A 21,466-nucleotide genomic window follows, 5' to 3' on the forward strand; every position below is an offset into this window, starting at 1 on the left:
GGACATGCTCAGGGCTGCAAGTAGTTTCTCCCTTGCAGGGCGCTGATTGGTCGGAACCAATTTGTTGTGTTATCCTTGAAATTGTACAGATATGTCGAAAGGACTCACAGATTAAGTGCAGTTTAAGTCTTAAGTGACTGCTACAGACATTCTGTGACGTCATCACATCATGTGATCACCCAGTGTGCAGCAGTGGAAAGAAAAAAATATTTTGTCCTCAAACCAATTATGTATGTGCAGTGCAGTAAACCCTTGAAGACAATTACTTTCACACATGCAACCAACATTTATTTAGTGTCAGCCATCTTAGCAGACATCATTACATGCATGCATTACATGATTCTGTATTGCCCATGTTGGTGCGGTTAGTGCTTCTTCAGCCTCCTGTGTCTGTCTGAGAGATTCTTCTCCTTCAACTCTTTATGGAGATGAAGTCAGAGACTGAGTCATAATTATTTTTGATTATGGATTGTTCAGCACAGACTTCCTGGAAGGGAGACAAAAAGAGAAAAAGACACAATTTCGATAAAATCCGATAAATATTCATCAGCTGTTCACATCTCTCTCTCCCTCTGTCTCAGACACACAGTGGTGCACAGGTTATGATGTGAACTCATTTCATTGATACGCTTTTTTGTCCATCTACTACCATTATACACACTGGGCACACTCAAGCGAGAACCAATCTTACAGACAGATTTGTTCTGAAGTAGTACGAGCATCTTTATTAGAATTTTTGGCATACACCAATTTAATCATACTTACAATTTCCTCTCAAGTACGAAGATAATTCATGAGTGTCATAGGAGGTTAGTCTGAGAAAAACAGCTAAGAGCTTTCTTAACAGGGAATACTTTGCCTGAAGAATTCCATTGGCTACATTTAAATTAACAGTGGGTTCAAATATAATGCCAGATTGATCTAATCTTAATTTATTATGATTAATTTATCTAGAGATACCTATAACAAACGTAGTGTAAAACTTTTATTCTGTTCATCATACCGTCATTATCATCATCATCGTCATCATCATCATCATCAGCATCATCATGTTAAAGGAGGTGTTGTGTCTCTCGTTGTATCGCTTGACATCCCTCCTGTAACACTCCGGCCAAACCTCACCTCTTGTTCTGCCGGCGGAGAACGGCCTTATTTATCTCCCTCAGCAGAAGTTCCTTGTTGTTCTTCATGTTAGCTTCTGCCGTCTCCAACATAAACTTGATCTTGGCCTCACTGAAAGGACCCTGGAAAGTGGAGAACTCCTCCATCTTTGCATTGACCTCATTTGCATCTATAGAAAACAGTGAAGGCTTATAGGCACTAATCAAAAGAGACCATGCTCTTCTATGACAGCTTGCAAAATTCACAAAGCTATTAGTAAGCAACACCACTTGTGCCAAGGAATAATTTGTATTCATTTGTATCTATATGGTTTGTCTGGGAGAATCTACAAGGTCTGACGTGGACACCTGAGAATCTCTTAAAAGTTTGGAGGTGTAAATCTTTGGAGATTATTTGGCAGAATGTGTAGACAGAAGTTCTTAGTTTCTTAATCCTGACACGTTTACATGTTATGCTGTACAGTTAATCATATTCAGATTAACCGGTATTGATAAAAAAAACAACATTGAACCTGTTCCAATGCTACACAAATACAATACAAAGTAGAAGTGGCCCCAAGGGAGAAAGACATTCATAACATTGTTCTGTAAAATTGTATTTGTGCTAACCTATTGAATCTAGAAGCTATTTCATTTAACACAGGAAACAAACTGTTTCCATACTGCACAATAAAAAACACAGCTGATCTTGTTTCTGTCCATTGAAGTTTAAATTATGTTTATAAGCAGTTTTGAATCGAAGATGAAAAATCATTACAACAAATCTGCAAGTGTGTATATGTGTGCGTCACAGACCTTGGCAGTTCCGTCTATTGAAGAGCGGCATGTAAACGATTGTAGGCTCCTTCTCTTTTCCCTCGAACACGTAGCAGTCCTTTGGCCACTCTCTCTCCTCCAGGACCTGATCTTGTATCTCAGGGAAAGGCTTCTTTACCTCCGCAGCATAGTCTCTGGCCAGAGTCAGAGTCTGAGGAGAGGGCAGGAGCGAACAGCGGTGTTTCGCATGGTTTTCCATCCTTCAACTTGTTGAGTGTGCCACAAATGACTGGTTAGCCATAGTTTATAACTCTGTTATCCTTGAATTCATAAATCTAAGGTACCACTTTGTCATAATGTCATTATTCTGCCCCCGAGAGTTTTTTGGAGTTGTTTTGGAGCTTGGAGCTTGATGTTGACTTTTAATGTCAGTTGAGGACTTTTGGTTTATTTTGAGAAATCTTCTGTTTGGACCTTTTGGAATTTTATAGTATTTGGACTTGTTATATCCTGTCTTACTGTGAAGCGACTGAGAGTAGCTGTATCTCCATTCAGGGGCTGCCACCTTTGGAGGCTACTATTGAACGATTGCGTCAAAGTGGCGCAACTAGGCCGTCCCATTTTGAAGGCTCCTTCAAGTGTGGCCTTTCATCAGCAACAAACAGAGGCTCCAATGGGCAGATCCTTCACTGGTCCAGCCTACCCCAGGATTCATTGAGCATGTAGAAATGTCAACATTTAAATTTAACTTAACTTATTAAAAAATACAATTTGTGTAGAGATGATACGATTTGGAATCAGAATTGATTTTGTTGACATTGTGTGTAATCAGTTTTGATATAGCGTATGAAGGTGCAGAGCAAAGTGATGTAATGGTTAGGGGCAGCTGTGGCTGAGGGGTTGAGCGGTCTTCCTCGAACCTGAGGGTCGGCAGTTCGATCCCCAGTCTTCCCCATCAGCATGCCGAATTGTCCTTGGGCAAGATGCTGAACCCCGAACTGCCCCCCCCCATAGAACAACAAAGTGCTGCAAATAGATTCACTGTATGAATGCGTGTGTGAATGGGTGAATGTAAAACTGTACTGTAAAGCACTTTGACTGGTCATCAAGTCTAGAAAAGCGCTATATAAGTACAAAAACATTTACCATTCGTTATTAATTAAGCCCATGGTTTAAAATGCTCCTGGCTGATGAGTATAGACAAACACACACACACACTTTACATTACCTCAAACATATTTCCAGCGCTGTACTCCGGTACGATAATGAGGTCAATGTCTCTCTTCTCTCCCAGAAAAGGAGGGTAGGCAACATTGATCAGCAGCCCGGCATCGACCAGGTGGAATCTTTCTTTGGCACGAAGGCAAGGTGGAGCATCTGACCCGCAAAATAATTGTTTAACCATCATCACTGTTTAAAGCAAATATTTTATATATTCATTTATTTAGTTATATACTTACCATTTTGTCTTTATTGTATTGGATTGGATCATTATAAGACGATCAATGCCACTGTTCACTTACTGTATTCGTCTCTTGTTTTATTCAGAACTACGTAACTAGCATCGACTGTATATAAAGATGAACGACACAACTGCTCCCCAAAAGTGAAGCCAAAGCATCTCAATTTTCACCTGATGGCTGGCTGTAATATAGGTTATTAACTCTGCCACCTCCTTGTTAGTGGATGGGACATCAAACTAAAAAGGCAAGCTACATGTCAAATGCATTTTTCTCAATCATGATTTCTGTGATTTCAGGTAGTTCAAATGAAGTTACACTGATGTTGGTTGGAGTGTAAATTCTTCCGCTAAGTTTGCTTATAATAACCCATTGGATGCTATGCAAACAGTGTGAAACTAGGGCTTAACAAGGTGCGACATCCTCTGTCCTTCACCCTCAACAAGAGTAAGGAAAAACAACCAAAGTAGAAAAATGCAAGTGCATTAGTGCTATAGAGGCCGCGTGTAACTGAACTCATGTTTGTGCGTATGGCATATTGCATAGCAAGAAGACTTTTTCTAATCATAGTCCATGATCAGCTGGCACCACGATTACGATCCACCAACACGATGGCATGGTTGAATTACAGGATAAATTGACTTCATTTAGGAATAGTGGGCGGGAGTGGAGATGTGTCTTCCATCTTCATTTACAGTCTATTGTCACCAGTAAACGTTTTATACCTCCAAGGGAGGGATCATAATGGAAGAGAGGTAACAGTTACTTCCCCTTGTTCAACAGTCAATTCCAGTTGACACATAGCAACATTAGCATTAAGCTGGAGTCATGTTTCGGGGCATGTCGTGAGAAATGTAAAATCAATATTTGTCTCTCTCTAGCTCTGTTTTGCTGTCCACTAACTTCCGCTCTTAGGAGCTGTACTAGTTTTGTGCAGTGTTTTGTATCTTTTTCACAGAAAACAGCTTATGGAAACCATAGTGTGACAGTGACTCAACTCAAGCATTACTCAACTTCTTTCTTATAGTTGCTGATGACGTCTGTCTTCTCACCTTTGTGTTGGTAGAGGAAGTTCCTGGTTGTTCCCCACTCCCACTTCATAATCAGGGGAAGGACTTTCTTAGGGATTACAGATGCTGGGAGAAACACATGGAGAACAAATAGATGCATTAACATCTCATTTCAATCAAGTAAATAAAGTTAGTATATTATCTACAATACTTTCACACTGACCATTCTCCACACTTTGACTCCAGGTGTCTACTGCCGCCAGCAGCTCCAGACTCAAATGCTGAAAAATCTTTTTTCTTTCCTCCATATTCTTTGACTCCAGCAACGAAGAATCATTACGATTTACCTTGTCTGGAAAACAGAGAATGGAATGGGCACTCTGCAGTCTTTATTGCATCACACATGATCACAGGCAAAAAAACAACATAACTTACATAACTGAAAAATCTGACGTTGACAACATTCCTCTTTGACTGTCAATGCAGTATAACAAATGAGCTTACAGATGTTGTTTTGCCATCTGTAAGCTCATTTGTCCAAGGGTGCTGGATTTAAAGAGTAAAACGAAGTCATCTGAGCAGGACCATCACCTTCTAGTACTTTCTGCAGCGTGTTCAGTGCAGAAAGAGTGGTAGGGTCCCTGGTGGAACTTCTGATTAGGGCCACCAGTTTGTCAAGGGTGTTGTATACACGCAAGTACTCGTCAGCATCCCTGTCTATATGTCCGGGCACTGAGCCAAACAAACGCACACACACACACACACACAAAGAGGGAGAGAGCAAGCACGTAAGACATTCAACTCACACATGTTATAGTGGAGCACGATACTGGGACTAATTGTTTTCCTGTGTGGGTATAGACATGTGATTGTGATTACCATTCAACCAGGGAGGGATGAACTCTCTGATAACCTCTTCATGAGCCAACGCACAACCTAGAACACCTGCACAGTTTCAACACACACAAGTTTGTAAATGCCGATTCAGATGCATGCATGACCAACACTCCTGCCAATCCATAAAAGCAAGTATGCACTTGTTGCACCGTGGGTCATGATATCCTATGAACACACATCATTCTGCCATAGTTTCAGTTTGAGTTGCTTCGCATGAGAGAATTTCTTTATTTTCTCTTCTCATTGGTATTCAGAGGGCGAGGCCTATTTTTTCGGAATCAAATATTTAACAATGATTGGGTCACTGTCAATCAAATCTGTTGCAGCCTTTTACGTTTCAAACAGAATATGATTTCTCTTAAAACTGCGATATTACTATACAGCCATAAATATTTATTGTTACACAGAGATAATTTGAAGGAACATTTCCAAGATTGTATTATAATTATTTATTTATTAACTTCATTGAATTCATCAACTCTACTTCCAGTAGTTTCTTTTAACTCAAGGTATATTGTGGTATTTTAATAAATAATAAATAAACTAAATTGTTCCCCTTGCTTCAAATATATGATTTTGTCATATTTTAAAGCCAATGTTTTTAAATATATCGTACATGTTATTATAATCATGAGATGAATTGCCTCTTATGGGCAGTAAAACAAACTGAAAACACAAAAGTAACAGCAGTGTCACGTTATAAAGTGTATAAGGATAACACGATGGCAAAGAGTTGCCTGCTCATGCATCCAGTAAACACTTTCTTTTTCCACCTCAAAATAAAAGCTGCTGCTGAGCTGTAGATTTACTGATTGCAGATCCATCCTGCTGTTATCACTCTCACATGTAAACACACACCTTGTAGCTCGATCATGTCCATCTCTGGCTTCTGCTCCTGCAGCTCTCCGCTCTGAAACTTACTGCCCAGGAGAGACGTCTCAACGAAGACACCCAGCTCTGTGAATCCAGCCTCATGAGGACTGACCTCAAACCATTTCCCTACGAAACAGAGAGTGAATTTCACACTTAATGTTATTCAGTGGGTGATTCACTTAAGACCCTGCAGTGACATGTGCATAGAAGAAGATCTGGAAATGGTCTGTATTCATTAAGCACTTTTCTTTTCCACTCAAAGTGCTTTACGGTTCAGTTTTGCCAGTCACCTATTGACACAGACATTCAAACACTGCATCTACGTGCAGCACTCTCTCTATCACACATCATTCACACAGTACTGAGTGTCAGGGGCAATTTGGGGTTCATTGTCTTGCCCAAGGACACGTCAGCGTGCAGAATGAGGAAGACTGGGATCTAATCTCAGACCTTCTGGGTTAGTGGCTGTAGTGGCCGGCTAGTGCCAGGTGTGGCGCACTGTTTATATGATGTGATGTTACACGTGAAGAGGAGTCACAATAAAGTTGTCGAGTTACATCCTGATCGTTGTGTCCTGGAGTACCAAATATACAGGAACAATACATGGTGTCAGAAGCTAATAACCCGCGACAGACAGAGTCTAGTGGTACAGACAACTAGTTGGAGTAGTTTAACGGTGTGGAGAGTGAAGACGGTGACGTCCGGAGCTAGAGGAAAGTTTGACGGTGAAAGCTAACAACAAGCTAGCGGTAAACTACTCGCACACAGCATGGATTACCTTCTTACCATCCCACCACCGGGACCCTTCGACTTCGAGCCAAGCTCATGGCCCGCATGGATAAAAAGATTCGAACGCTTCAGGCTTGCCTCTGGATTGAAAGAAAAAGACAAAGCCTACCAGGTCAATTCTCTCATCTACACAATGGGTGATAAAGCTGACGATATCCTGAGCTCGTTGCAGTTGGCTGAGGATAAACAAAATGACTATGACGAGGTGAAAAATGCTTTTGATGGACATTTTGTAGGCGTGCATAACGTAATATTTGAACGAGCCAAGTTTAATAAAAGAAATCAGGAAGTTGGCGAATCTGCAGAGAACTTTATCACAGCAGTGCACAAGTTAGCAGAACATTGCAAATATGGAGCCTTGCGGGAAGAGTTGATCCGAGACAGGATTGTTGTCGGGATAAGTGATCTGAAATTATCTGAAAAAATGCAGCTCAACCCAAAATTGGATTTAGCTACAGCCATTGTTCAAGTGAGGCAGCAAGAAGAGGTGAAAAAGCAGCAAGTTGTTCTCCGGTCAGCCGACTCACCGGAGCAAATAGATACAATGTCTTACAATAGCAAGAGACATGCTTACAGGAACAATTCTGCTCAACGTGTTGGCCGTTTTCAGCCTCAGCATGCTTCAACCAACCCAAAGCAGTGTGGGAAGTGTGGCAAAACCCCTACACATGTATGGACTGAATGCCCAGCAAAAGATGCTGAATGTAGAAAATGTCGAAAGAGGGGACACTTTGCATCTGTGTGCAGATCAGCTCTAAACCTGGAATCCATTGAGGAGGATTATGTGGCGGCTTATTTGGGAGCTGTTGACCATCCACAGTCAACTACATGGACTGAAATGCTTACCATGAATGGTGGCCCGATGTGCTTTAAAGTGGACACAGGGGCATCTGTGACTGCCATCCCAGAAACAGAATACACACAAGAGAAATACGGCAGCTACACAGTGACACACAGACCTCTGCTGGGCCCCGCCAGTCAACCTCTGGATGTAAAAGGGCTAGTGCATGCTGTCATTCAGAGAGGCGACAGAAAAATTGAGGAGGAGGTGTTCATCGTGAAAGACCTGACCACACCCTTATTGGGCCTGCCAGCCATTCGCAGACTGCAGATGATTCCTCAGCTCCACAGCATAGACAATGCAGAGACACACTTCCGCTCAACCTACGCAGATGTCTTTACAGGGCTAGGTAAACTTAAAGGTGAATATAAAATTAAGCTGAAAGACAATGCACCACCCTATGCCCTCTCTGCCCCACGACGTGTAGCCATCCCACTCCGGGCCAAAGTTAAAGAGGAACTAGACCGGATGGAGAAAATGGAGGTCATAGCCCGTGTTGAAGAACCAACTGAATGGTGCGCAGGCATGGTCCCTATTGTGAAAACGTCTGGGAAACTACGCATCTGCGTAGATTTAACTCATTTGAATGAGAGCGTCATCAGAGAGAGACACATCTTACCGGCAGTTGATGAGACGCTGGCCAAGCTGGAAGGTGCCAGAGTCTTCACAAAGCTTGACGCGACATCAGGCTTTTGGCAAGTACCACTCCATCAAGACTCAATGCTGTTGACCACGTTCATCACACCAGAGGGCCGATACTACTTCAAGAGGTTACCCTTTGGTATATCATCGGCCCCTGAACACTTTCAAAAGAGGATTTCCCAGCTGATTGATGGCATTGACGGGGTGCTGTGTCATGCTGATGATGTCCTCATCACAGGAAAGGACCGGGCAGAACACGACGATAGGCTGCACAGGGTGCTACAGAAATTCAGAGAGTCTGGGCTCACTCTGAATGAAAAATGCCAGTTTGCACTGACAGAAGTCCGTTTCCTGGGCCATGTCATAAACTCCCAGGGCATCAGAGCAGACCCGGATAAAATAAAGGCGATCCGTGACATGCCTGAGCCGAAGGATGTGGCAGATGTTCGCCGTTTCATGGGCATGGTGAACTTTGTAGGAAAATTTTCACCACGCCTGCCTGATTTGACAAAGCCCATCCGCGACCTGTTGAAGACAGAGAACTGCTGGACATGGGGAGCACCACAACAGAAAGCGTTCCTGGACACTAAGAACGAATTAGCGTCAGAGACTGTGTTAGCCCAATACAGCCCAAACCATGAAACCATGGTGTCAGCCGATGCCTCTTCGTATGGACTAGGAGGTGTCTTAACACAAAAACAGCTAGGTGGTGAGTGGAGACCTGTCGTCTTCATTTCAAGAAGTTTGACCAAAGCCGAGTCGAGATATGCTCAAATAGAAAAGGAGGCTTTAGCTACGACCTGGGCATGTGAGCGCCTGCGCGGATACTTGAGCGGCCTAGATTTTACCATAAGAACAGATCACAAGCCACTCATAACACTCCTGAAGTCCAGAGCACTGGATGACCTTCCGCCGAGGATTATCAGATTCAGATTAAGGCTGCTCAGATTCAATTTCAACATTATCCATGTCCCAGGTAAAAACCTGATAACAGCTGATGCTCTGTCCAGAGCACCTCTTCCAGCCACAGCCACAGAGGATGAGCAGGACCTGGAAAAGGAATGCAAAGCTTACTTGGACAGTGTAGTAGAAAGCCTGCCAGCCACACCGACAAAGCTGGAACAAATTAAGAGCGCACAAACCTCTGACAACATCTGCAGACGTCTCAGTCGATACATTGCGAACGGCTGGCCGGAACACAGACGAGATGTACACGAGTTGCTGTTGCCCTACTGGCCTGAAAGGTCAGTCCTGCATGAAGGAGGAGGACTGCTCATGAAAGGTGAGAGACTCCTAATCCCTGAACACATGAGACCTGACATCCTACAGAGACTTCACCAGGGACATCAGGGTATCAACAAATGCCTAGCTAGGGCTAGAGAATCTGTCTGGTGGCCAGGCATCACGTCTGTTGTAAAGCAGATGGTCGAGAGATGCGAGATTTGTGCACGTGAAGCTCAATCACCTGTCGAGCCGCTGCTCACAACCGACCTCCCGAACAGACCATGGCAGAGGGTGGCAGCAGATCTTTTCCAATGGCAGAATGGGAACTATTTAGTCATGATAGACTACTTCTCTCGCTATATTGAGGTTTGCACCCTACCTGGAGGTACAACAGCTAAACAGACCATTGCAAGATTTAAAGCTGTGTTTGCTAGGTATGGATGCCCAGAAGTGCTCGTCACGGACAACGGTCCCCAGTTTTCCTGTCATGAATTCTCTCAGTTTGCAAGAGATTATGACTTTACACATGTGACAAGCAGCCCCCGTTATCCCCGCAGCAATGGGGAGGCTGAACGGGCCGTCAGAACTGTTAAATCTCTTTTAGAGAAAGAGGGAGATTTCCACAAAGCTCTGCTGGCCTACAGGTCTACTCCATTGGCACACGGGACCTCCCCAGCACAACTACTGATGGGGAGGAGAATCAGAACACCAGTCCCGGTGTCACCGCTGCAGCTACAACCACAGTGGCCTGATCTCAAAGAATTCAGAGAAAAGGACACTGCGTTGAAACTGCGACAGCAACAAACCTTCAACCGGAGACACCGCACTCAAACCCTGCCACCTCTTCAGTCTGGACAGCAGGTGTGGATCGGACCCACACGCACCAGAGGGAGAGTCGTGGGCCCTGCACCTACACCACGTTCATATGAGGTAGAGACACCGGACGGAGGACGGCTGCGACGCAACCGTGCACACCTCAGGGAAGTACCAGTGCCCTCAACATCAGGTGACATGTCAATGACTAGATCAGGGAGACTTTCTAGGGCTCCGGAAAGACTGGACCTTTGAACATTACACACACACACCTACACACATTACGAAGGACAGAAAAGAATAACATGAAAAGATGTTAAAACAAATGAAAAGTCATAATGTTCTGTTGGAAGAGTGAAATGTCTAGTTGAAAAGCTGTGTTCTGAGTTGATGCATCTAGTGAGTAATCCCATACAATAGCACAGTAAAGTATAATATCTTCTGTTAGTTTCTCAGTTCAGACTTATAAGTTTTAATAAGGATTTGAGTAAATTCCTGAGATTATAAGATACGTTAGGAAACTAAAGTAGCTATATTGTTGAATGCACTTTGTCATCTTGAGGTTCTGACAAAGAAGTTAAACGTTTATCTAAAAGGGGGAGATGTAGTGGCCGGCTAGTGCCAGGTGTGGCGCACTGTTTATATGATGTGATGTTACACGTGAAGAGGAGTCACAATAAAGTTGTCGAGTTACATCCTGATCGTTGTGTCCTGGAGTACCAAATATACAGGAACAATACAGTGGCCAACCCGCTCTTTCTCCCAAGCCACAGCATGTATATACCTTCTATAGGCCCATCTAAAAGGCATCCCTTCTCTATGGCACTGTAGATGGGGTAAGGGTTTGTGGCATTCCTGCTGGCCTCGTCGGAAAGTTGCCGCAAGTCCATCTGATGAAAACAAGATATTTCTCTAAAGGACAATGTGTACAATCATTGTAACAGGGTGTGTTTCCAAATAGGAAGTAAGTGCGTGTGTGTGTGTATGTGTGTGTGTGTGTGTGTGTGTGTGTGTGTGTGTGTGTGTGTGTGTGTGTTTGGACGGGTACCTGTTTCATGATCCCAGCAGAGGTTAACACCCCCCAGATATCAGAGAGAGAGAAAAGTTCCTCCTTCGACCTCTTGTCCAACCAGGCCAGAGCCTGCTCCAGCTCGACCCCAGGACGTGTCATCAGGGACACTGCTCTGTCCATGTTGCCGCTCCAGTGCGGGTCACTGTAGAGGGAGCACATGGACCTATCACAGGAAGACAGACAGGATAACACATCAACTGAGCTCATTATTGGATATATAATATGGTTTGGTTATGGTAGTTAACTTCTGTAATTAGATATTTATTTGTAGCTCTTCCAGCCCCAAATAAATATCATAATAGGCCAAGTATATCCCATCATCACATTGACATGTCCCATCATCTATCAGCAGCTGTTCAGCTCTCGTTACACAAACGTGTTTATAAGTGTGAAACTGTGATTGTTACCACGTTGACCCAGAGACTCCTCCCATGTAAAGCAGAGAGTCCAGCAGACCATCCTTTTCCATTTGAGAGAGGCAACCCATCAGACCCACGGCTGACCTCTGACCCCCACCGGAGGGCAGCAGAGCGATGTGGGGAACCCAGTCCTGGTTGGAGAGATAGTAAATCGGAAAGCGGCTAAGCGAATTGCAGAATACTGGAGAGAACGACATTATTTATTCATAAAGTAAACATCATTGTTTGGGATATTTATGGGGTGACTGTTGGCTACAGGGTCTCTTAGTGCTATTTAAACTCTAAATTCCTTGAACATGTTCACAACAACACAGAAATCTGCAGAGAGTTCAGGTGAGGGGTGGTGCAGCAGGAGGGGCAGGATGTAACGTTTTCATGTTTCCGACACAACGACACCGGTGTCAGCTCATATCGCCAAAAAACTCCCTTGACATCTGATGTGTACTCGTTTTCTGTTGGGTGCTAGAACAAAATCTATAAAATCATTCACTCACGGTGAATCCTGCTGTGTTCCTACATCGAGAAAGTCCCCAGAAAGCCTGGGGGTTCTCACTCTAAAATTTGCATTCACACAGACCCTCCGGAGAATGTCCACAGGATCTCTGGAGTTCAGTGCATGTCTGAAATCAGCTTTACTCTGTCTGTGTGTTGTGCAAAGCAGGGAGTGGACTATGAATTCACTGGATTATTGGTTTATCGTGGATTACTGTAAACAAGCAGCACCTGTTTGACTGTATTTTTTATAGGTCTGTAAGATTAATGTGATGAATTTGATAGCATATCACACAACTTACCACTGTATTAATCACCTTACAACCACACAGCTTCAGCAGTACTCTGTTCCTGTGAGTGTCCAAAGTCTGCTCAAAAGTGTCTTACATAAAAACAGGCGAAATTATATTTGACGTGTTGTGAAGGCATAAATTAAGAGACAACGCACAAAGGTACAACTCAATCAGGCATGGCAAAACGCAACAACAGGTACAAAGAGGAACAACCATGAAACATACACTTCCTCCTAACACCCTTACTCCACCAACCAGCAGAGCGACTTCCTGGCATGCACCTTTCTGATGGTTGCTTGCCAGGCCGACACGGACGGACGGAAATGGTGTGAGTGTGTGAGCGGTTTCTTTCTTACTGCAGAACAGTTGATTCCCAGGCTGTGGAGAGACTCCAGAACGACCCTTTTCCTCCTGTCAACATAGTCCTGCTCACCAGCACACAGCGAGGGGGACTGATGGACAGGTTTCTGTTGGGGAACAAATCAACTCATTTAGACAGCACAGTGAAAGGAAACTGAGATTGTTCAGTAGACTAATTTCAATTTCAAAGTTGAATTTAAACTTTGGGATCCAGCCCCACTGCAACCCTCAAATAAGATTCGAATAGAACTATGCAACTATCAGCCTTATCTATCCGGGGGCGCAGTTATTATTAAACACTGCAATGTGGGCGCTAAAGCAGCGGTTTGACCAAATTCGACCAAAATCATCAATCTGGAAATATTTTACCAGAGCAGATAAAAGTGTCAGCTGCTATATACAAGGCTGCCCTAAACTACAACCACTATACCAACGCTATGCACGCCAGCAGCAGCAAAGTTAGTAAAAAGCGCCAACAGGGTGGACAAGGAAGGCAGTCGACAATTGCACAATTCTCTGAATGTCCTATCACCGAGCACAAAACTTCCCATCTCTTAAATGTAAAATCAATTGACTAGTTGACCTCTTTTTGGGAATAGCTGACGACAACTAAGATAAAGTTGTTGTGAAAGCCGGACCCTCGATGAATAAGTGGTAAAGATAATGGATGGACGGATGTAAATTTGAAATGTGCTCCCATAATACACTATACACATACACTATACACACACAAAGTATTTCTTATATACTGCATTAAACTGCTGCTGCAAACTTATATCATGTTAAGTCTTATAATACAGCCTGTGTTTCATCAAAGGATTTTTGGGGGGGGGATATTTTGAGGGAATTTCCATATTACATATTTTCTTATTTAAAGCAAAACACTAACAACTATTGTTGCCATCACAGTAACTAAAAGTGTATGGTCCAGTGCCCAAGCATAAAAGATCGTCTTCTGTTTGTGTTATTAATATTATACCATACAGACGAATACAGATCAGAGTAGCAGCACCCAATGATAGTTTTCTGGTGAGGGAATCGAGATAAACATTGAACTATTCTAATAATCGTCAATCCTTTGTCATTCATCTCTCACCACTGAGGCTGCTCCTTGTAGCTCCATGTTGTCCGCTGCCTCCACCGAAGCTCCTGAAATCACAAGCCACAGGCCAATCAATGAGACTGACAGGTTCAGCATTCCGTGCTGCATGTCTGCACGTGAACACAACCTTCTCTGCCTAACGAAGTTCTGAAGCTGAAGCCTCGTTGTGGTGAAAGTTGAGCCTCAACTTCTCTGCTGTTCGACTAGTCTGCTCAGAAGTGACAGGGTCTCCTTTCTCGTTTTGTGGAACAGACCGTCCAGAGAAAGAGGGAAGGGGGGGGAGTCAGAGGGGGCAGGTTGGGGCAGGTACCAACAGCACCAGGCGCTCTCCTGATTCAAGAATTTAGAAATGCACCATTACAAGTAAAAAACCCTGCATTCTTGTTTCCTCGGGAGTGAAAGTATCATCGTGTTTGAAGAATGAGAGTGGCTATAATTCTCTGAAAGATTCATGAGGAGAGAAGAGCCAAAAGTATGGAGGGTTTTAAGTGCCAAAACTAAAAATATAAATACGTAAATAATTACATAAATACATAAATACATACAAAATTATATAATGAAATGCCTAAATAGGTTTTTATTTATATTTCCAATTTTTTAAATTTTATTTACTTCTACTTTTATATATTTATTTATACTTGTATTTATCCAGAACGTTTCTTGCTGGACAGAACATAATTAAACTGTCAGCTTCAGTCATCAAAAGTCCAGGGGGCGGGATAAAGCTTCTGATTGGTGCTTGAACTTGAATGTACTGCTTTTGCCTAATTCAAGATGGCAGCCCACATCTGGTTGCTAACCACCAATCCACAAGAAGAACATGAAGAAGAAGAAGAAGAAGAAGGCAGTGCCCTTGCCCGTGGATCGGATTGCGTGCTACAAGGGTAGAAATGTTTACTGTAGCTGAACAAATGGAGGCAAATGCCAATTCATATGCCTTTTTACATGTGATCCGAATCAGAATGTATTTATTGCCAAGTAGGTATACACCTACCTGGAATTTGCTCTGGTTATTGGTGCATACAATGAACATAAAAACACAATAAATACAACACACATAAGAAAAATAATAAAAAAAATATATGTAAAAAAGATAAAAGATCTAAAAAGTAAAGTAAAAAGTTAAATGCAAAATGCAAACAGTGTCAAATTGCAATATGCAATATAATGCAATGTAATATTATATAATATGTGTTAATTTAACACATCCTTGCGGGGGCGGAATAAAAGTCAGAGTCAGGTGGGGGTCCCGGGCCTTGTTGATAAGGCCAACTGCAGCTGGTAAGAAGCTGGTCTTGCGGCGTGAGGTTTTGGTCCTGATGGACCGCAGCCTCCTGCCGGACGGAAGAGCCTCAAAGAGTTTGTGACCCGGGTGGGAAGGATCAGCCACAATCTTACCTGCACACCTCAGGGTCCTCGAGGCAAACAGGTCCTGTAGAGATGGCAGATTGCAGCCGATCACCTTCTCAGCAGAACGGATGATACGCTGCAGTCTGCCTTCGTCGTTTGCGGTGGCAGCAGCGAACCAGATAGAGATGGAGGAGGTGAGGATGGACTCGATGATGTTGGTGTAGAAGTGCACCATCATTGTCTTTGGCAAGTTGAACTTCTTCAGCTGCCGCAGGAAGTACATCCTCTGTTGAGCTTTTTTGGTGAGGGAGCTGATGTTCAGCTCCCACTGGAGGTCTTCTTTATGTATTTATTTATGTAGTTATGTATTTTATATATTTAGTTTCGGCCTCTGAAACCTTCCATACCTGACAACTGTGACAGAGAAATGTATTTTTAACAAGTTGGACAGTTACATTCCTTAAATGTCCATATCCTTCCTAATGGATCCGTTTCTGACAACTATACTGACTTCAACGACCTCATGACCTTTCCTCAAATGTCAGGACAATTTGAACCCCATTAGCGATGCAGCTCCTTTCCAGCCAACGCTCTCATATCATGATATGTAATGCTCATTTCGTCCAGTAGAGGTCAGGAGCAGCTTTTAACTTTTAGTCCAGTTTAAGACAGCGAGCTACTTTAAATCCGGTGTCACACCAAGTCCTACAGCCAGTATTTGAGTCCAAGTCTTCCCTAAACACATCCTTGACCCCTTGGGAAAGATTTGTAAAAGGTATCACTTGGACAGTAGTAGACACATGAAGATCTACACACTGTTTCAAAACTTCACATCACCAACCACCTGGTTACAAATACTGAATATATTATTTATTTCTGAAACTAGAATCCTGAAACTAAAACTGCAGCAATTTGAAAAGCTGTACATTTCAAAACAGAGAACGCAATCTCTGTTACATCAATATTAGCTCAAAGGCCCAAGATTGGTTTGCAACAGCTGTTCATGAATCCAGTGCTAAGTTTGTGTATAATGAGGTTCCTGCATTTTAGAAACAGAATTATTTTCCATGTAGTGATTCACCAAATTAAGTTTGAACATGTAATGATAATCATTTCTAATAAAGATTCAGTGATGTTATCAGCACGTAGTAAAAGTTTGTACTGTTGTTCAATTAAAAGGAATAACCGATGAAAAATGACAGTTTTAAGTTGTAAATATTTATAGTAATCTCACCGGACAAATCTTTGTAAATGTTGGTATGAATCTCTTTTTGTTAATAAATGTGCATACATGGAACAAATTGAGTCTTGTACTTTCCGTGTTTTGAATAAGAAAGAAAATACTCTGCGAAGCATAACATACGAGGTGTATATTTTGTCATTTAGGTAAATGTTATTAGCTAAATATTTTGTCGTTTGATACAAATTGTGATGTTTTCCTGAATGTCATTTCACAGATGTTAACATCATTGCTAATTAAATGCATTGTGATTAAATGTCTGGTCAAAAATGTGGATCTATTAATTATGTTTGTGTTTTAAAACACATTTTACCCAGATCATTTGTGTGCATGTGTTTGTGTGTGTGTCTGTGAGTGTGTTAGGGTTAGTGCTGATTGAAGGCAGGTGGGCTTGAGTGCGCCCCCACTCTGTAGGTTATGTATGTCACATGGAGCAACCACCATGTGTCTGCAGACTCAGCTTGTTCATGTGTGTGCAGATTTGCTGTGCATGTATGATTCAACCTAATATGTGAACATTGTGGCTGCTCCCTTCATTTTGCAGTCAGTGCACAGGGGGGGGGGTAAAAAGGAGCTTCTCATGCAGCCATGCACCACTAAAAGCCCCTTACATTTGGTGGTGATGTATCTACGAGAAATGTGTGATCCTGGTGAAGAATTTGGCTGCTTTGTTGACGTCGAAATGGATGAATCATTTATAAATATATATATAATAAATATCATCCATCCATCCTCCATCCATCCATCTAGTGTGACTCTATAAATGGTTAAAAATCTCATGGATCCATTTGGGTTTGACTGTGCACACCAGTTAGGGGATCTGGGATCCAGTTTACAAATGTAGTAGTCTTTTGCAAATTATCTTAATGAGCAACACACACTGGACCAAATGTCTCGTGCACATGTCAGTGTCTCCATCAGTCACAAGTCAGCACCAATTACCTCTGACTCAGTCCCAGGGTTGAGGGCAGTTGTGTGCTCATGTGACGCACCATGCTCAGTGACCTCGTTGGAAAGCTGGAGGCTGTAAACGCACATTCTCCTAATGTGTGTGCTCATCTAAACATCTCTCCTCCCCCACGCTGTCTCCTTGTATCAGCTGCTTTACGTCAGATTTAACCCATTTTTAAATCTCCAGCTTCCATTTCTCACATTCATTTCACTGCTGCTCTGTGCACTGGTCCGCCTGGCACAAATTTTTGTATGTCTTAATACCAGCATTTTATTTTTTGCCCTGTAAGTTCATTTGCCTTAAAAACATTTAAATTTAGCAAGAAAAGTAACTGATCACTTTTATGTTTGATATTTTTTTTAATTCCATGTACGAATGAGCTAACAATCTGGCAAACTAATATTCTGGTTAATATTGAATACAGCACATCATTCAAATTGATTTATGGTTTGTGAACACCCTCTGACATTAGTAAAATCCATGGTGTATATAAAGATGGGACATGGACCAAATTAAACTCTGGTTTTATTTAATTTTAGGCAGTTCTTATACGACTGATGTTTGTCCAAGTTCTCATTCTTCTACCAAATTAGGTTTTAATTAGTGATTTAATGCTGCAAAAACAGAGTGAAACATCACGACTGAGTCTGAATCATGTGTCGACAGGACCTCAACACTGAGGCTCCCCCGATCGCCACTGCGCAGACATGGAAACGATTGTATCTTATATGTATATTGTAAGATATTTGGGCTTCAGATCTGGATAGTGGGAGGAGGTGGAGATAGCTTCATCCATCTTGATATAAAGTGTATGATAAAAGCTGATAGTCTAGGCTACTTGGCTTATAAAGAAAAGATCGACTTAAAACTAATTTTAATGTCAAAGAGTTTAGATATGCATCCGTCCACAGTTTGAGAAACTACATTTCACCAACAATATGATTTCAGGGTTTGAATGGAAATTTATGTATTAGATGTTGAGGAGAAAAATAATGGACACTTTGAAGGTGTTGAGGTGTTGAGGACTCCAATGGGGGTCTCATCTTAGGCATCATTTAATTATTATTATAATTATTATTATTATGAAGGGATTAGGGGATGAGGGCATACAAAAGGGAAGGAGGATGAATGGATAGGGATGAGAGAAGGAGGTTGAATGGATGAGGGTAGGGCTTTTTTCCTTGCTATCTTGCTATTTTTTTCTTCTTCTTCTTCTTTCTTCTCTCTTCTTTCTCTTTCTCCAGGAGAGAGAAAGGTGGGTTGAAGAAAAACAAAATCAAAACCTCAAGATGAAAATGTGGTGCAATAAATATAGAAGACATGGACGGAGTCATTAAGAGAGAGAGAGTTTTTGGTGCTGAGGCCCGATGCCAGTGGTGATGTGCCCGAAACAAACAACCATCTTCACCTTGGAATTTATATGTTACATCCTGCCTTCATATGCTGCATAGATGTTTGTGCTGTTGTGAACTTGTCTGAGTGGAGAATCTCCTGCTGTGATGGTCATGTGTGAAAGGCAACCTTCGAGGAAAGTGAGATTAGTGACTCTTGCCACTGTAATACACAATACGCCACAATTTCAGTATTTTGTCTCAATTTCTTTATTTATGTCAGGATCTACGGTACAAGGTATTTCATATGAAGCAAACAAACCACCGACTCCACAGCTGATGCAGTGTATCATGGGCAGCTCTTCAGGAAACGTGGCCATGCAGGGACACGGTTGTCATCCATCGACCGGCGAGTTGACAGCATCACCAACCCACCGACAGCGATGAATGTGAACCGGAAACCTGCTCTGGTAGAGGACTGACATGTGCCGGCTTTTCCCAAGGAACCGTTGATAAGGAAGCAATTCTTCTGACGTGTGGATCGGTGAGCACATCGGGCTTTTAATGAAATGAAGTGATGAGCCAATAACACAGACATGTTCTCATTGCATGTTCCGCACAGTGGAAATGGGTTTTCTGTTTTACCTGCTGGTTGGTAATTCTTTTACATGTTTTATTTACATTTCATTGAACATGTTTACAGTCGAACTAAGAAGAGATCACTTCCAGCCTTTATGGAGAGGAGGAATTATTACTGCAGCTAAATTCTATCTTTATGTTTTATGCTACACTTGAAAAACATCTATGCCCTTTCAGATATCTGTACATATCTGAAACATAACAATAAAATAAACAGGTCAATCTATATGGTGCTAAATAGCATGTGACCACACAATTAGCATTACACGACCAGTTTTCATTCATCTGGAAAATGTCTCTATCAATTAATTGACTTGGAAAAAACAATCAATCAATAAATAAATGATTCACTCAGATCTGAAGGGGACTGCAGCTGGGTTTTTTGCCTTGATGGCAAACAGTCTGCGGCACCACCTTCCTCAATTCATTCCAACCATTCCATGGGTTTCAGTTGAAATGAATTAGAGCCAATCTGATTCTACCAACACAAACACAGCTGCAAACTGTGCAAACACACAAACACACACACACACACCGACCACACACACACACACACACACACACTCAGCTTGTTACCTGCTTCATTATCCAATATCTCCACTTTTTCTAATGGAATGGATCGGTTGTCAGTTGTTCTCTCTGTCATTAATCTGTGGATAAAGCACAGGCAGTTATTAATATGTATATATAGAATTTCTAAAATACGCACATTTCTAAAATGTTCTGTTCTACATAAATATACAGAGAATATGTCATTTCTGGAATGAAAATACTGCAGAGCATCATGATGCCACATTATTCTTACATTTTTTGTAATATTACTATGACATTTGGCTTTTCACTTGTTACAACATATAGTAACACATGTAGTGCTCTCACTGTTGGTCCAAGCACACACTGGATAGATTGCACTACTAAAAACACTTTCTTCCCATTAACTCTGGAGTAATTATTATCTCTAGTTATTTCCTATTCCACACGAGCATTGATCCCTGTCTACACTGTGTATCAACCTTCGCTTCCTGCTCCCTTTAAATCTGTGAGAGCTAGGAGGTGAATAAAACATTCCCTTCCTGTGCCGAGGCAAATCGCAGCGTGGCTTTGTATGGGGTTCAGCTTTGGTGAACTTTGATATTCACTTTCATTTGCATATGTTTGATCATGGCCTCACATGCCTGAAAGCGCAAGTCACGTGACTATTCACGCACAGTGGGCATACACGTGCCGGTCTATACAGATTATTCGAATTAAAACTCGTTTCCAACACATGAAAGGAGTTTTATCATTATAAAATGCAGATATTAATCCTTTTAATCTATCAAAAAATTTAGAATATTTAGAGGTTTCTGACCTTAAAATGGCCTCAAACATATAAAGATAAGTGACGTGCGAATCCCAAACAAATTTAAAAGATTGATATTACTAATAATACTCATAATACTTGATTGATATAACTTGGTAACTTGGGGAGATTGTGTACTTAATCATCTACAGAGACAGAGTAGTAACTACACTATGTAGTCTAAATAAGACTGGGCTGATCAGAACTACTTCTCTTTCTTCCTGTCACTGTCATATGTAAACTAGGGCTCTATAAATGAGTGAGCCACCGTGTTAACACTGAAGATGCTGACCATCGACTCAATAGACACAAAACCATTGGCAATCATCTGAGATCTGAACCCAATCCAGAAACAGAAGAGGTGATGCAGGGTGGTGTGAAGAAGAGGAGAGGAAACATGCTGAAGGGACCGACTTCACTCAGAGTCCTATCAGCAGTGCCAGGTCTA

At 42.1% G+C, this 21,466-nt stretch overlaps 1 protein-coding gene across 2 annotated transcripts; it reads right to left on the reverse strand.

The window, feature by feature from the left end:
• Nucleotides 1-266: 266 nt before the first annotated feature.
• On the reverse strand, nt 267-14,466 carry LOC128459019 (cytosolic phospholipase A2 gamma). Of its 2 annotated transcripts, XM_053444110.1 has the most exons (15): nt 14,292-14,464; nt 14,159-14,211; nt 13,059-13,169; nt 11,906-12,048; nt 11,475-11,661; nt 11,211-11,316; nt 6,103-6,243; nt 5,227-5,292; nt 4,939-5,079; nt 4,571-4,699; nt 4,390-4,473; nt 3,106-3,254; nt 1,917-2,088; nt 1,123-1,291; nt 267-487 (listed from the first exon to the last, which is right to left on the reverse strand). In XM_053444110.1, exons 2-15 carry the CDS (start codon nt 14,183-14,185, stop codon nt 463-465), a joined length of 1,650 nt encoding a protein of 549 aa, XP_053300085.1. In that variant the 5' UTR covers nt 14,186-14,211; nt 14,292-14,464; the 3' UTR covers nt 267-462. The 2 variants fall into 2 exon arrangements, with proteins under 2 accessions (XP_053300085.1, XP_053300084.1); XM_053444109.1 differs by having other exon boundaries at nt 14,159-14,466.
• Between the last annotated feature and the right edge of the window lie 7,000 nt (nt 14,467-21,466).

Source organism: Pleuronectes platessa, chromosome 16 (genome assembly GCF_947347685.1).
Source record: "Pleuronectes platessa chromosome 16, fPlePla1.1, whole genome shotgun sequence".
NCBI classification, from domain to species: Eukaryota; Metazoa; Chordata; class Actinopteri; order Pleuronectiformes; family Pleuronectidae; genus Pleuronectes; species Pleuronectes platessa.